Source organism: Seriola aureovittata, chromosome 2 (assembly GCF_021018895.1).
Source record: "Seriola aureovittata isolate HTS-2021-v1 ecotype China chromosome 2, ASM2101889v1, whole genome shotgun sequence".
Lineage (NCBI taxonomy): Eukaryota > Metazoa > Chordata > Actinopteri > Carangiformes > Carangidae > Seriola > Seriola aureovittata.
In genome coordinates this window covers 19,173,841-19,188,922 of record NC_079365.1, presented here as the reverse complement: position 1 = coordinate 19,188,922, position 15,082 = coordinate 19,173,841, and the positions used below count along the sequence as shown (strand labels likewise).

The 15,082-nt window shown below is 39.5% G+C and overlaps 1 protein-coding gene across 2 annotated transcripts in view; it reads left to right on the top strand.

Moving 5' to 3' along the window:
• pparg (peroxisome proliferator-activated receptor gamma) overlaps positions 1-13,724 on the top strand; it is a 34,852-nt gene extending 21,128 nt beyond the window's left edge. For both annotated transcript variants that reach the window (XM_056396553.1, XM_056396561.1), the window contains exons 4-9: positions 419-557; positions 5,751-5,950; positions 9,123-9,240; positions 9,446-9,639; positions 10,596-10,839; positions 12,103-13,724. In XM_056396553.1, the coding sequence (XP_056252528.1) occupies positions 419-557; positions 5,751-5,950; positions 9,123-9,240; positions 9,446-9,639; positions 10,596-10,839; positions 12,103-12,350 (1,143 nt within the window). In that variant the 3' untranslated portion in view covers positions 12,351-13,724. The remainder of the gene's footprint in view (positions 1-418; positions 558-5,750; positions 5,951-9,122; positions 9,241-9,445; positions 9,640-10,595; positions 10,840-12,102) is intronic.
• The last annotated feature ends 1,358 nt before the right edge of the window (positions 13,725-15,082 follow it).

Genomic DNA, 15,082 nt, shown 5'->3' with positions numbered 1-15,082 from the left:
TTTTGCTGCATCACCAAAAAGTAACTTGAATGAAACAATGAGAATTTTAAAATCAAAATGATTTTTTCATCCCTTCTGTAATATCCCATCTTTGCCTCTCTTATGATCTAGGTACAACAGTTTTTTCTGTTTATAAGGTAGATCCAATAAAGTTTTTTTTTTCCTTACTATGTCTGATCATACTTTAACTGTCTTATTTACCTGTCAGCCCAACACAATCAATCCTATAGAAAAAAATAGTTACATTAAAATAAGTGTATGTGCATTTCCTGCACAAGTTGTGGCACACCTCTCTCACCACTTCTTAGAAAAGGAGCAGAATTAGCAGAGTAGAGCAAATGTAAAGAAACAAGGCAGATGTCTGCAGTACCAACATCCGTAAGTAGGCCTAATTGTTTTTGCTCTTTCTGTTTCGTAGGGTTTCTTCAGACGCACAATCAGGCTAAAGCTGGTGTACGACCACTGCGACCTTCACTGTCGTATTCACAAGAAGTCCCGCAACAAATGCCAATACTGTCGATTCCAGAAGTGCCTCAATGTCGGCATGTCACACAACGGTAAGATGGTGACGCTGTCATACACACCTCTTAGAACAATCAGTGTACAATCACAGTATGTGTCACCTTCTTGATTTATTTGTCACCTATGGGCACTCCCTACATCTAGGTTTTTACTTGCCTGTTCTTCACACAGGAATTAAACCTCTATTTACACTGACTATAAATAAGCATGTGTAAACAAGACTGATTCTTCTTTGAAATTGTGACCCAGGCAGTGTCATCTTAAAGACCAGCTCCTCTTCCTCTGATGCTCTGAGAACAGGAGACACAGGCCTCACCACAGTGTTGCCAGTTTGGTCTTTGAGGTGTGATGGTAGTGTATGTAGCAATGTACACCACTGTCTTGTATGTTGCCAGTTGCTTCTTCTGTGGTATTACAACCTCTGGGGTCATGTTTCAGTTCCCAGCACTTGTGCAAAAAAAAAAAAAACACGTACCCTGACAGCACAATTTAAAGATGAAACTGTGGTTGAAGGGTTTTAACTTTAAAACTCCCCCTAACACCCAAAGCCCTGAATTTCTACCTGTCTTTGTGGTTGTCTATATTGGGCTTCCCAAGGCTCATTCTGGCAGAATCGAAACAACAATTGGCAGTAAGTGTGTTCACACTCTGATGACTGTGTACCAACAAGAATGTGGCTTAAAAACACCCATAAACACTATGTGCTCTATCAGCTCTGCTGCTCTTTGAATGTGTGGAAAACACATCAGTGATGTGAGCGAACCACTTTGTGTTGTACGTACAGAGGGGTCCAAAAAAGACCCTGCTGTATATTTGTGAACATCACAAACAGTCATGGTTGTACTGCCTTCATAGGCCTGTTAAAAATGTCAGAATTTTAAGTTGAGTTTTTAAATTCGTGACTGATTGATATACAAAGTGAGAGCATATGACAGATAGGGTGAGGATTTTCTACCATTTCTGTCGCTGAGTTATGAACAGACAGTACGTATTTGTAATTGTCTCATCAGTTAACATTGTTGTAAATGCACCAGCGGTAGCCAAAAGCAAATTTTTCATCTGTGGGCCCCAAATATTTCATAATCACCTTAAAAATACAGGAAGATCAAGGCTATTGAGTTTTTTTTTGTGACAACACTCATAATACACACATTGTCAATATAATAACTTTGAATGAAATTCTTTAGACTTAACAAATGCAATGAGCTAAATCCACCAGCCCTTCCACAGCCATGGTACACTACAGGAAATGGCCAAACCTCCCACGCCCAGCTCGGTTTTCTGCTGCTCCCACCGCTGCAGCCGTTTAGATTCACAAGCTAGCGTCTCATAACAACAATCTGAGGTGATCTCAGGTATGATTGGTGGAATTACCCACTGAAATACAAGGTCAAAGCTATCAGATGACAGCACGTCACAAGCTCCACATCAAAGTACAATATATCTAGAGAAATCATGTACTGTATTGTAAAATTCTTTCTCTAGTGGAAATCTTCGCCCTCACCCATTACTGTTCTTCAGGAGAATGGTTTTGTTTTGTCAGCCTTTGTTGCCCACTGGAGCGCATCACCTGGTACAGCTATAGCCCTTTTCATATCAAGTTCTGACTCCTCCTCCTCAGGTGAGTTTCAGCATGGCTCTCATGACTGTGTAGGCGTGCATAGGTCTTGCCTGAATGACATCGCCCTGACTCTCCTGTTAGTTTTGTTGCACCTGTTAGGCTGAGACAAATGACAGCTTTCACTCTATGATGTAAGATCGTTGATGATGATATCTGAAAAGTCTTCCCACTCTGAAAAAGGCTGTGATGTTACAGGCTAGTGTTCGACTCGTGTAATATTGTGTAATATTGTACATAGTCCTGAACGCTGTCATTATACAAGACTTGAGTCTGGGGAAATGTGTTCCATTGTGGAGGCAAGAAGCTGGCAGTGTTATAGATTATACAACTCTTTATCAAAAACTTTATTGTCTATCTATCCTCTATCATTGCGTGCGCACTTACTGCAGCCAAGCAGCACCCCTCCTTCTCTATTTAGCCATTTAGAAAATCAAAATTCTCTGAATGAGAGGTCAATCCCACCCTCCTCTGTCAAATCAACTGGCTGGACCTGGGGCATCCTTGTGATTTTGCATCCAAAAGCAAATTCTTCTCACCCTGCTCCTCAACTAAATCAATGGGGAGGGGAATCCAGGGTGACTCTAGTATAACAATGATTAATTGAAAGTACCTGTGAACATGGGAACTTTAGACCGTCCACATCTGGTACTAACATGACATCTGTATCTACTGCCTACAGTAGATAATATACACTTATTTATTTTATGGTGAGCATTTAACTTATATTTCAGACACTTATGAACCATCATCATCGTCATCACTGAGAGGTGTAGTGTGACTGTTCATTTTTGCGTGTATAAAATGCAGACCATTGCATTTTTGAAAATTCACACTCAGAATTTGGACACTCAAATACTATATTTAATAGTTAATATAAGGAGACAGATTCTGGACATAATCCTATTGTTGGCTGATTCAACACAGCTTTCTGCTTTCATGAGAATATCTGGCACACAGGTGAACGAACATGCGTTTGGCTAATTAGAGTTATAGTCAGGAAACTGTGCCAAGCAGATTTCCTGGCACAGCTGCTGCTGAGCTGTTAGAATAGATGCATCTTGACTAAAGCTGGGCAGACATGAGGCTTTTTTTTTCATTCATCTTGTAGGGATCAATTGACCAGCAGGACATGAGTACTCACACTGAACTCACACTGACAATTCTAGTAAAGTTCATTCAAACGGGATGACCGTGTCCTCAGCAGTGTTGACAGAAAGAGAGAAAGTCGGCGTTACTTTGTGCTTTTCTACAACTATCAAGAGAAACTAAGGAGAGAAGAAAAAGAAAAATACAGCGCTGCAGATGGCTGGAGGCAGACAGTGTGTTCTGTCTATTCTGCAGTGCTCAGTTCAAGTTCAGTTTGATATCACAGCGTTTTCAAGACAACAGTTTTATCCACATGCAAGAATAAAGGACTATTTAAAAAGAAAAGTTCCCTACAGTTTTTAACAGATATTTAGATAGGAGTCATGTGCTAAATCAGACCATGGAGCTTCTCAAAGTGCAGACAGTCGGCCAGATATTCAACCAATCCTCACCGAGCCAGATCATTGATCATAAAAGCAATTAATAAGAAGTCATGCCTCCCCTCAAACTGCACGTCAGAAGACAAAACAAATTTAGCCCATTTTTGGAATTTGCCAGGAGCTGAAAAAGTCTTTTTTTTTTTTCAAACATGCTTGAGATGAAGTTGAATATGATTTTTTGTGGATTTGAAACTCAACAACATAAACAGTTTTAGCGTCTACAGTTTGTAGTTTTCTTTCTCCTGTCCTGCCACTTTATCTCTGTGTTTCTCTCCCTGCCTCCACCTCCCCTCGTATCTCTTAAGTTATTTCTGGAGGTACAGCGGGTGCTTTGAAAATCTGCTCAGTGTTTTGACTTTATCAATGATTGACATCTCGGAGTACATAGACCTCAACTGATTTCTCCGATCTGCTGTGTCACCGCTGCCGGCTCGGTGCCCTGTTCGTGGTAGGGGCAGCTTTAGTTTGTATTCATTTGCTTAAGGTGTGCATTCATTGCACAGTCAGCATTACACAATCAAACTCACACAGACGCACGCACACACAGTGGAGTAAACGCAGAGGACAGGCTTGAATGGAGGGATAATTAATGACTTCCACTAACAGAAAAAGAAAGTTTAACCGTTTCACAACTTGGCATCAGATTTCATGTAGATTAGAACATTTTCACCAAACTCACCATAGGAGCTAGATTACAGCAATACCTTTGTCGGGTGTAATGCAATGTAGATGGATTATTTATAGCTTGAGTCATGGAAAATCATTGGTAATAATAGTACAACAGGTATCCTCTTTTATATAAAGACATGGAACCACCTCTGAAAAAGTTTCTAAAGTGATGTACCTTTCGTGATCAACACGAGAAGAAGCTAAATAGAAAAGGTAAAACCACTCCACCGCAGTAAAAACTGACAGCAACACAGTGTCAAGTTGATCTTTGACAAGTGGAAAAAAACTTGGTTCCTTTGTTTGGTGCATGTATGTGTAAATGCACCGTGTTGTATTATCTGGAACAGCTGGAAAGGTGAGAAGAGACTTAGTTTAAAATGTGTAAGATAGTTTTTCAGGTTTTGCAGTGAGCTGTGGAAACATCATAACACAAAAACACTATATCGAATGGAATTAAATTTTGTAATCTCTTCATGAGACACACCTCATAAAGTGACAAGAAGAACGTGTCTTACGTTGATTTTCCCTTTCACTGAAAGATGGTTTGAGCTTCGTGAGTCATGTGTAGAGGATATCTGAGCTCTGCTGTATTTACAGGGCAGTGCCGTCTTTTCAAAATTCAGAAATATTGGATTTCCAGGCGCAATGCTGGGAAGCTTTCCATTCTACAAAATTTCCTGTGTCTGTATTTCAAAATTATGTTTAATGTGCTAACATCTGGGCAGTTGAAAGGGTTGTTACTAAATGCTGGGATTATGAAAAGAAAAGTTAAGAAAAGTGAGTCCCAAAAGTATTCTTGAGCAACAGCTAAAAGAAAAACTTCACCCATCTGAACTGAATCGTCCCAGATTTTAATGTCATTCATTCTTCAACCCTTTTCCACTGCTGTATTTAGTAATAAGGTGTTTGTTTGCTGCAGATAGGAGGTCATCAAATTTTTCCGATCTCTGCCCAAATATTAGAGCTTGTAATAAATAAATTTGACAACCATGGTTGCAATGTCAATGTCAAGTAACCAAAAACCTCAATAAAAAAGTTGAAAGTTAAGCAATAAGTGGGCTAAGAGGTCACCAAGCAAATTAACATAATAAACTAGTGCTGTTAGTGTGCTGTTAAGGTGTTATTGAGAATATTAAGGCTAATGCTGAATGATATGAAATGGATTTGAGATGGTACATTATTTCAGTGGTTTGATGTGTTCCTTCTTGAACTAGAATGTGTGGGGGGGGGTTTAAGTCACAAATGGATACCCACCTACATATATCTAATATGTCAACACTCCTCCTAGTCAGTGTGATTACTCTTGCTTTTTAATTATCTGTCTGTGTGCTCCTGTATGTCTGCCTGCCTGGCAACCTGTGTCTGTGTTTGTCTATTTGTGAACTAATGCATGTTTCTGTTTCCTTTCCCAGCTATTCGCTTTGGCCGAATGCCCCAGGCGGAGAAGGAGAAGCTGCTGGCTGAGTTCTCGTCCGACATGGAGCACATGCACCCGGAGGCAGCAGATCTGAGGGCTCTGTCCCGGCATCTGTACGAGGCCTATCTGAAATACTTCCCCCTCACCAAGGCCAAGGCCAGGGCCATCCTCTCTGGGAAGACTGGAGACAACGCGGTAAGCAGCACTGCGTTACCGCCTTCTACTTGACTTTTATTTATTTGTATACATAATGGTAGGAGTCTTCATCTTGCCTGCGTTTTCTATAACTGAACTTTCCATTGAACTTTCACAGTGCAATAAATTTACAGCACTGGAACTTATTGCAGTCCTGTTCGCTACGTGAGCAGGGTAATTATGTGGTGAGGGAAACTTTGACCATTTAGATGATGATTACATGTAGATACAAAATGTATCTGTTATAGATTATATTCTTATGATACTGTATTTAACAGTTCAGCAAATCATCTCAGGTGTGATTTCATATTTTAGTGTTCAAAAGCTCAGTTCTCCTGTTACCTGATTTGACTGTCAGCATTCCTTTCATAAGTTATTTGCCGTGTGCATTTGGCCCTCATTTATCTTTGGATTCCAGAGAGACATCAGCCGTATCATCAACATTTACTGTACTTCACCTCACCCTGCTCTGATCTGAGCTGCTGGACCAGTTGCTCTGTCCTGTCGGCTTTGTGTCCTCCATAATTGAGATGTACAGTGCAAATTTTATATTTTTGAAAGCTGTTTTGGTTAATATGATGAAGCAACCCAACCACCACACACAAACCAAACAGCACATACAGTATTGTACATTTATTTTTAAAAGTAATAACATCATAATGCTACAAAACAGGACAAGCAAAAATTTACACAATCTCATATTTACCAAAATATCAGATATAGGACATGATATATTGTGTAAGTCAATATACAGATATTTTCATAGCCAGGAAACACATAAAGAAGCCTTCCTGGCTATAAAAATATCTGTATATTGACTTACACGTTATATCACAGATTGAATTATACAGATGTTCTCCCATGTGCAGCTGTAAGTTTTAAATGACACAAGGAGCTATTTAGGGAAAAACAATACAACTTTGAACTGAAGGAGTTCAGGAGCTTTCACTTGAAGTAGTTCAAACTTTCGCACCACTGCATATGTTAACATCTTTTCAGACAGTTTTTGCTGCTCCAACAGAAAAAGTGGCTCGACTGGTTTCTACCTGTATGTTAGTGGCTGTTAGAAAATATCTCAGATTACAGTGGTCAAGCTATGAAACAGGATGACATGGCTCCTCAGCAGTCTGATGTACAGTACACTAATGGCTTCAACTTTCCTATTCAAAAAATCAAACTAATTTATGAAGACATTTGGTCATTTACACTAATGGACTGTAGGAAAATGTGTTGGCTGGAAGCATGAAAATGTGAGATATCATCTGTGTCTGTCTTTTTGTACTTAAGGTTTTGACATATTGAATCTCAATATTCAAAAAAGACCTAATCAGGAAATCCACATCAACTCAATTGCAAGTGAGTGAGGCAGACTGAACTAAGATAACTGCAGTGAATATTCTGTAATGAAAAATGTATGAGATCTACATAGGATGTAGCTATGTATAAATCTAGCAGATTAATGCAAAACTACATTCTTTTATAGCGCAGTGTGTAGTGGAACATTTAACCTAAGTGACCAACACAAGTCAGGATCAGTCGTGAAACAAGCTCTTAGATCCTTTACTTCAGTACAGTAATAGTAACAATTCAGTAAATTGGAAAGGATGGAAATTAACCAAAATATCACCAATTGCAGGTCTTCGGCCCTCTATTATTATTATTATTATTATTATTGGCTGTATATTTGAAGACCAACTCTACAAGCAGCATCTTGGGTTTTTCCCTTTCCTGTTACTTCTCTCTCGGTTAAGTCGCGGCTCAAGTTCAAGGCTGCTCCGCATCTCTTTCGTCTGCTTGTTATGACTGTTCATCTGAGTGATAGCAGCCAAACGGTACTGAATCATCTGTTTGTGTGAGGGAGTCCTCGGTTGTTCACTAAACCACAGCAAACCTCCTGAAAGAACTTGAGGATCATTGATTTAGCTTTTGTAGAATATTTATATTTGTTATACTTTGATATGAGCTGATGCTTTTTACTTTAACCTGCACTTCACACACACCATCAGAGGTGAAGGAACTTGTATTATCCTTGGTGACTGCAGTTATTTGCAGAATTGTTTTATAAAAAGGGATGATGTTTCTGTGCAATAGACATTTGATCAGTCCAGGGAAATGGACCAGCAAGAAATAACCCCAACCTGAAACCAGATTATTGTATCTTTAGTTTAAATTTATTCTTTGTATAAACAAACCAAATTCAATTATAAAAAGGCAGACATAGCGACTTTGGCCAGATACCCAGGCAGTGGAAATGAATCTTTGTATAGCTGATGAATTTTCAAACAGCAACATGAACACCTGCTTTCTGCTCATTAGGTTGTACATGATGTGCTCACAGAAAGCAAATTAAACTTCAATTTAACTAAAGTTACTTTTGCTAGCAGTTATGAAGTGACTCATCAATGTCTGTGTTACATGCACCCTGGTTGTGTCTGTCTGTTATACAGCAGCATCTATCTAAAGTTTGCTAAGACTAACTAACATTTGCTAGCTTGCTCACCAAGTAAGTCTGTGGCAGCAAACAAGGGTGTGTTTCAATGCCTGTGAGCCGAACTTTTCATTTATAAGAGACTGAATGTGTTGTTTCTTCTTTTAAAAGTTAACACAGGCAACATCAAGCAAAAAAGCTGACACAGTTCCTCTTGCTATATTTTTTTTGTTTCAGTCACACAGGAAATAATGTTCATTTCAGAACTTGTGTAATTCCCTGCAGGACATCTAATTATTCATTTTACCACTATGAAAAGGGAAGATTTCAGTGTATGAATGGTACTATTCATCTTTCAGGCCACTGCATGTCTTTGCCAGTGTTTTACCAAACAGTAAGCTCGACTTTAACTCAGTTAAGCTTCATTTACCTGGAAATTGTGTTTTCGTCTGCCTCAGCCTGCAGCTAAGATTTATTTACTTTGCCCATAAGACATATGAGATGTGCAGTGTTTGCTTTTGCAGGTGAAGAATGAGCCATGACCAAAGTGCATAGACAGTATGTGTGATTGCATCTGTAGCTCACATGTCCTCAAGAGCCCTATGAGGAGCTGACGTTGTTTCTTTTTTTCTCTCCTTTTTTTTTCTCTTGCTTTTCTTTCTGCTCTTTTCCAACCTTCCCTACCTGCTCTGTCTTACTCCCACCTTTCCTTTTTCCTCCATATTCTTTCCTCTCTACCTCCAGCCTTTTGTCATCCATGACATGAAGTCTCTAATGGAAGGAGAGCAGTTTATTAACTGCAGGCAGATACCCATCCAGGAGCACCAGCAGCAGACCTCTGCCCTCACAGCTGGACACGGAGGTTAGTAGCACCAACGTACCGTGTGAAACGTCATATTGCATTTCCTGCTTGTTGATATCATCCCACAATGTTAGGTTCCTTTATTGACTGAGCTTTAAATCAGTTTGTTGTTTGCATTGAAGATATTCTAAAACTTTGCAGGGGCTGGTTAGTTCCTCTCGTACCTCTGTAGCTGAACTGCTATGCACATCTCATTCGATTTCAGGGGTCACAGGAGTTCACATGGGGACAGAGTGTGGTGTTTTCGGAATGACCAACATCAGCGGACAGGGACCAACGGACGCTGTGGAGCTACGTTTCTTCCACAGCTGTCAGTCGCGCTCGGCTGAAGCAGTGAGAGAAGTGACAGAGTTCGCCAAGAGTATCCCGGGGTTCATTGATCTGGATCTAAATGATCAGGTGAGATGCAAAGATGCCTCAGCTGCTCGTCCATTCATTCATTTCTGTCATTAAGTGATGCCAGTTTTTCATCTATTGAGGTGTTTCGTATTACTAGACTGGCACTCACTAGAGCCAAACAATCCCACACATGTCTTTTGTCCTCAGGTAGCTTTATTTATTTATTATCTCTAATCTTTACACAAGACAGCTGTATTGTTTTATTACCTGTTGGGTGAAATGGAGAAATGGTTATACGGCTTTACAGCTGTCTGAATTGTTTCATTGCTATGTCACAACCACTATTGTTTTATGTAATTTTATTAGTTGCATGTTGAATTAAATACTGTTAAGCATTCATAAAAACTGCTGGTGACATATGCACTGCTACTTGCTATCAATACTGAATACAGGGGCGTCGAGTAGCTCAGTTGGATGAGCATCCGCCCCATGTGTAGAGGCTACAGTCCTCGCTGCAGTTGGCCCCCACATCGGAAAAGCCCTTACCTGCATGTCATTCCCCCTCTCTCTGCCTCCCCATTTCCTGTCTCTCTCTACTGCACTATCAATAAAGAAAGAAAAAAAAAAAAAAAAAATACTGAGTACAACTCTGTGTGTAATGCATAATTTATAATTCATATCATTTCATCTGAATCTGCACCAAATTGTGCAAACTCATAGATCTCAACGCCATTCATATGTGATGTTTGACATCAAGATCCACACGTTATTTCCTAAGAAATTGATGAAAATTATGAAAAATGCCTCTTAAGGAAAGTAATTTAAAAAAGTAAGAACAGTCAAAAGAACAGGGAGTTCATCCATAGCCCATGCCCTATCACTCCAGGTTTGGTGCAATCCAGTTGAGTAGTTTTTGCGTAATCCTGCTGAAAAATAAACAAACCAACAAACAGGTAACCAGCTTTCATCCCTTAGGATCTGATTAACATGACCTCAACCCTTTACTCTTTTCCCAGGTCACCTTGTTGAAGTATGGTGTGATTGAGGTCTTGATCATCATGATGGCACCTCTGATGAACAAAGACGGGACACTGATCTCCTATGGACAGATCTTCATGACGCGGGAGTTCCTCAAGAGTCTCAGGAAACCTTTCTGTCAAATGATGGAACCAAAGTTTGAGTTCTCCGTTAAGTTCAACACGCTGGAGCTGGACGACAGCGACATGGCGCTGTTTCTGGCTGTCATTATCCTCAGCGGGGGTGAGAGGCTGTTTTTTTCAATAGCTTACATGAAAGTAGCTCTAGAGGAGTTGTAGTAGCGCTTAAGGGAAAGTTTTTCTGTCAGTTTCTGTAGATATTTAACAAACTAGAAACTAGAAACTTCTCCTCAATCGCTTGACAAGAAAGTAGATAAGCATATTTCCCCAAATGTCAAACAACTTCTTTAAATTCTTCATTTAATTAAAAGTGGAGAGTGATCTAAATGTATAATATCTTTAAGGAAGTGACTAAGGTTTTTAAATTTATTTCATGAACTTCTCACGTTGTGTAGTTACAACAAAAAATATTTTCTGGCAGAAATGTAGCATCAGAACAGTCTAGCTCACTGTGAATGTAAAGTGTTGACAACCTAGGTTATCAACCCAATGCAATAGACACACAATCTAGTGCCAGCCTTGACCTATTTATCAGTTTGCTTGGAGGCACGAGATATTGTTGGGAAGAAAGTGGAGCAGAACTAAAGGTGAATGAATCAGTTCCACATGAGGACAATAAACAGCAGCTACATCATGTTGTACATATAACAGCAAAAAGTGTGGGTTGTGTTGACAGCATACACATGAATTGAGCTTTCACAGGCAACCCAGTGAGTGACTGAGAAATACCTCACTTTACTTGCTCTGTCATGTTTTTTTTTATGCCATTATTGACGATTTATGGAAAAAAGAAAAGTATTTCGTGCAGGGGGCATGACAGTTTTTGCTGTACATTGCTCTAATGACTTAATAGTAAAGTAAACAATCGGATTAAAATCCAAACTTAAATGCTTGTGTAACAGCAAACCAAACTGACCTGTGGACCCTTACTTTGATATTTCTGAACAGGTCCACACTATTTGATCTAATATTGCTGGTTTGCATGTTACTACTTGATAAAAGTCTGGCCTTGAACATGATTGTGATTAAAATCTGATATTTAAATCAATTATTAACCTAAACCACTGAGATTATACCTTGAAATAAAGATAAGCAGGCTTTTGTAAATAGCAATAAGTCAGCTGGGTCTGGCAATAAGGGGGCGGCTAAATTAAGGGATTCTCCATTCACAGATATGACCATTTGATATCTAATAGGAAGTAAATGTTTAGTTATTTGCGCCTCTCATTCATTCATTCATTCATGTATATCACCTTACACCGTTGTCCGTCTCCTCTATTCTTCTTCTCTTGTGGACCTGTACCTGTTTTGTATTCCTTTCTTCACTCTGTTTTGATGTGTTTCCATGTCTCTGTAACCCCTCCAGACCGTCCAGGCCTCCTGAATGTGAAGCCCATCGAGCAGCTTCAGGAGACAGTGCTTCATTCGCTGGAGCTGCAGCTGAAGCTAAACCACCCAGACTCTCTGCAGCTGTTTGCCAAGCTGCTCCAGAAGATGACAGACCTGCGTCAGATCGTCACGGACCACGTCCACCTCATCCAGCTGCTGAAGAAGACCGAGGTGGACATGTGCTTACACCCACTCCTGCAGGAGATCATGAAGGACTTGTATTAGAACTTAACAGGAGAAGAGGAGAAAAAAAAGTGGAAAGAGAAATAAAATAGAAAGTAAAAAGATTTTATTTTTAAAATCATGAGTTGAGATTAAGCACTTTGTGCTCCTGGTGTGTTGAAACAAGTGACGCAGTCAGACAGACAGGCTAACTGACTGACTGACTGACTGAAACACAGAAAGAGATGGGGGAAGAACAGGAAAAAGAGAAATCAAGGAAAGACACAGAATCTGAGTTTTAGATCTTGTCTAGACAGCAGCATGTGAATAACTTGTGGTGCACAGTCATTTAGCCACTGCTGAGCCTGGACATTTCGCTATGAGTAGGCTGCCAACTTAAATACGAAACTATTGCACCAATCAGGATGAGTATCTATGAGTAACTGAAAGAGTGGGGACTTTCTTATTGGCAAGCTCAAGCATCAAATTGTGAATGCTCAACACAGCCTGCTTCAAGTGCCTTAAGGAGAAATGTATCACTGTGAATATTGTCCACCTTGTGTCACACAGTACAGTATGTGTTGTTCATGTGCAGCTTATCTTCATGTTGCGTTACAACCGTCTTAGACAACAGCAGCAGTGGGTACGTGCTTCAGTACCTCTGCGAACACGCACAAATGCGTGAATGCTCACACACACAAACACACACAGACACACACGCAAACACACACTCACAAACAATGCACACACAGTTGTTTTCGATGTTTGCATCGGGGTGAAGGTGCTATCTCTTTTTAATCAGCTTTATCCAAAGATAGAAATCAGATTGTGGCCTGTAACATATTTTAGTCTCTGTCACCTGTAACAAACTGTGAGAAAGTATGAAGCCAACTAAGGGCACATTACCGTGATGATGTCAGCTCTTACATGCAATATTGTGCCTTTAAGATTTGATGTTTGACTTTATTGTGAAATGAATGCCGTTTAACAACATATTATATATATTATACACGTATAATGTATAATATATATACAGTCCCTTGTATTATTTTCATATGGATGTCTGTCAAACCCAATTGGATTCTCAGCCGTAGTTGTTTTATTTCAAATTCTGAAAAAAATGGTTGAGCTATAATTTTTACAATGAAATTATGTTGTATCTATGCAAAATGTAAACTATGGGGGGAGGGGGGGGGGTTGCTGAGAAAAGGGATTGGATTAATACAGTTGGGGAAAAAAGAAAAAAAATTGTTGTAAATAAAATATTTTCTAACTTTTTATTTGAAGCCTGTCTCTTACTTGAAGTCATCTGAGCACATATACCGTCAAGAGCCATTACCAAACAATGTCTTCCTTGAAAGCATTCCAGTCACCCGAACTCTTGGAAATGTTTTATAGTCATTACATCAGCTGTCCTCAGTGTCTCTTACCAAACACACACACACACACACACACACACACACCCTGTTGGAACGATTGCAACATCTGGACTCTGCTGAACCATGCCGGAAGACCGAAGTCTGTGGATACAGATTTGATCAGCAAGCAGAGAGGCAGGTTTTTTTCTTTTTTTTTTGGAGTAAACATTTTTTTCAGCATGATAGTCATTTTTAGGGGTCATTATCTTTTGCCCCCCACCCCCCCTTTTTTTTTTTAGACATCAATTTACAAAGAGACCGAAAAAAAAAAAGGATTGAATGGGGATAGCGTGAGGATAGAGTGGGGATAGCGTGCGACAGCGTGCGACAGCGAGGTCAGAGTCAAACTCATGACATCACACTTTTTAGCCCACTGAGACATCAGGTCACCTTAACACACGGCACAGGTTCATTAACACAGGGCTTTCCTATTGTCTGGTTCTTTGCCAAGTCACAAGTCATGCAGTAGATGATAACATGTTTTCTTCCTCGCTCACAGTACAAGTGTTTCTTCATATAGGAGAAAAGCTAAACCCACCACTGGGACCAAGCTTTTTGAATTGTAGAAGATGAGGATGTTGAAATTAGACATGAGTCTTCAGGAGCCATTGGACCCACATTAACAATTCTTAGGTAATGTGTACATAGATTATACTGTATGTTATACACTGTGAGGTGTATTTTATCTATAGCATACTTTGTGTTGCTATGAGGTGTGCAAAGTCTGATAATGTGTCATTCAAAAAAATGTAATAAAAAATAAGTTGTTTTTTGTTTTTTGTTTATTTTTCTGTTTCATTTATGTGGTTTCTCATTCTGTGTGAAGCCTCAGCAAATAACTGTTTTTGGTCATGAAACAGAAGGGCATCACAATTTCTGCACCTTCCCTTTGGATATCAAACACAATATAATTGCATGGTTTTGTGTATTTTTCACACCTTCCTTACTTCTTCTCTCTACTTGCTGTTCATACTGTCATAAATAGCAGATATGGATCGTTCTTGATGTAAGAAACGCACAGATAATTCCGTCAGGGCATCGACTGTGTGGTTTCTGAGTTTTGGCTCTAAACTGGTGAAACCTGATTGTGAGAATCATTTTACATCATGATACCTCTCCATTACCACCTGCACAGTATTATCCTGACAAGTAGCCAAACTGCACCAACTGAACTGCTTGAGGAAACAAATGAAAAAACAACAAATGAGGAAAAAAAAAATTTTCCTATTGGGAAAGTGGCCTAAGACTTTTGGACCCCACAGTATACATATGGAGCATTCATTACTAATCTCTAAAAATAGTGATTATAGCCCCTTCAAATCATCAGTTATAGACATAAAATTTATCTTATCCATCTGACACTGTGCTACATGTGGC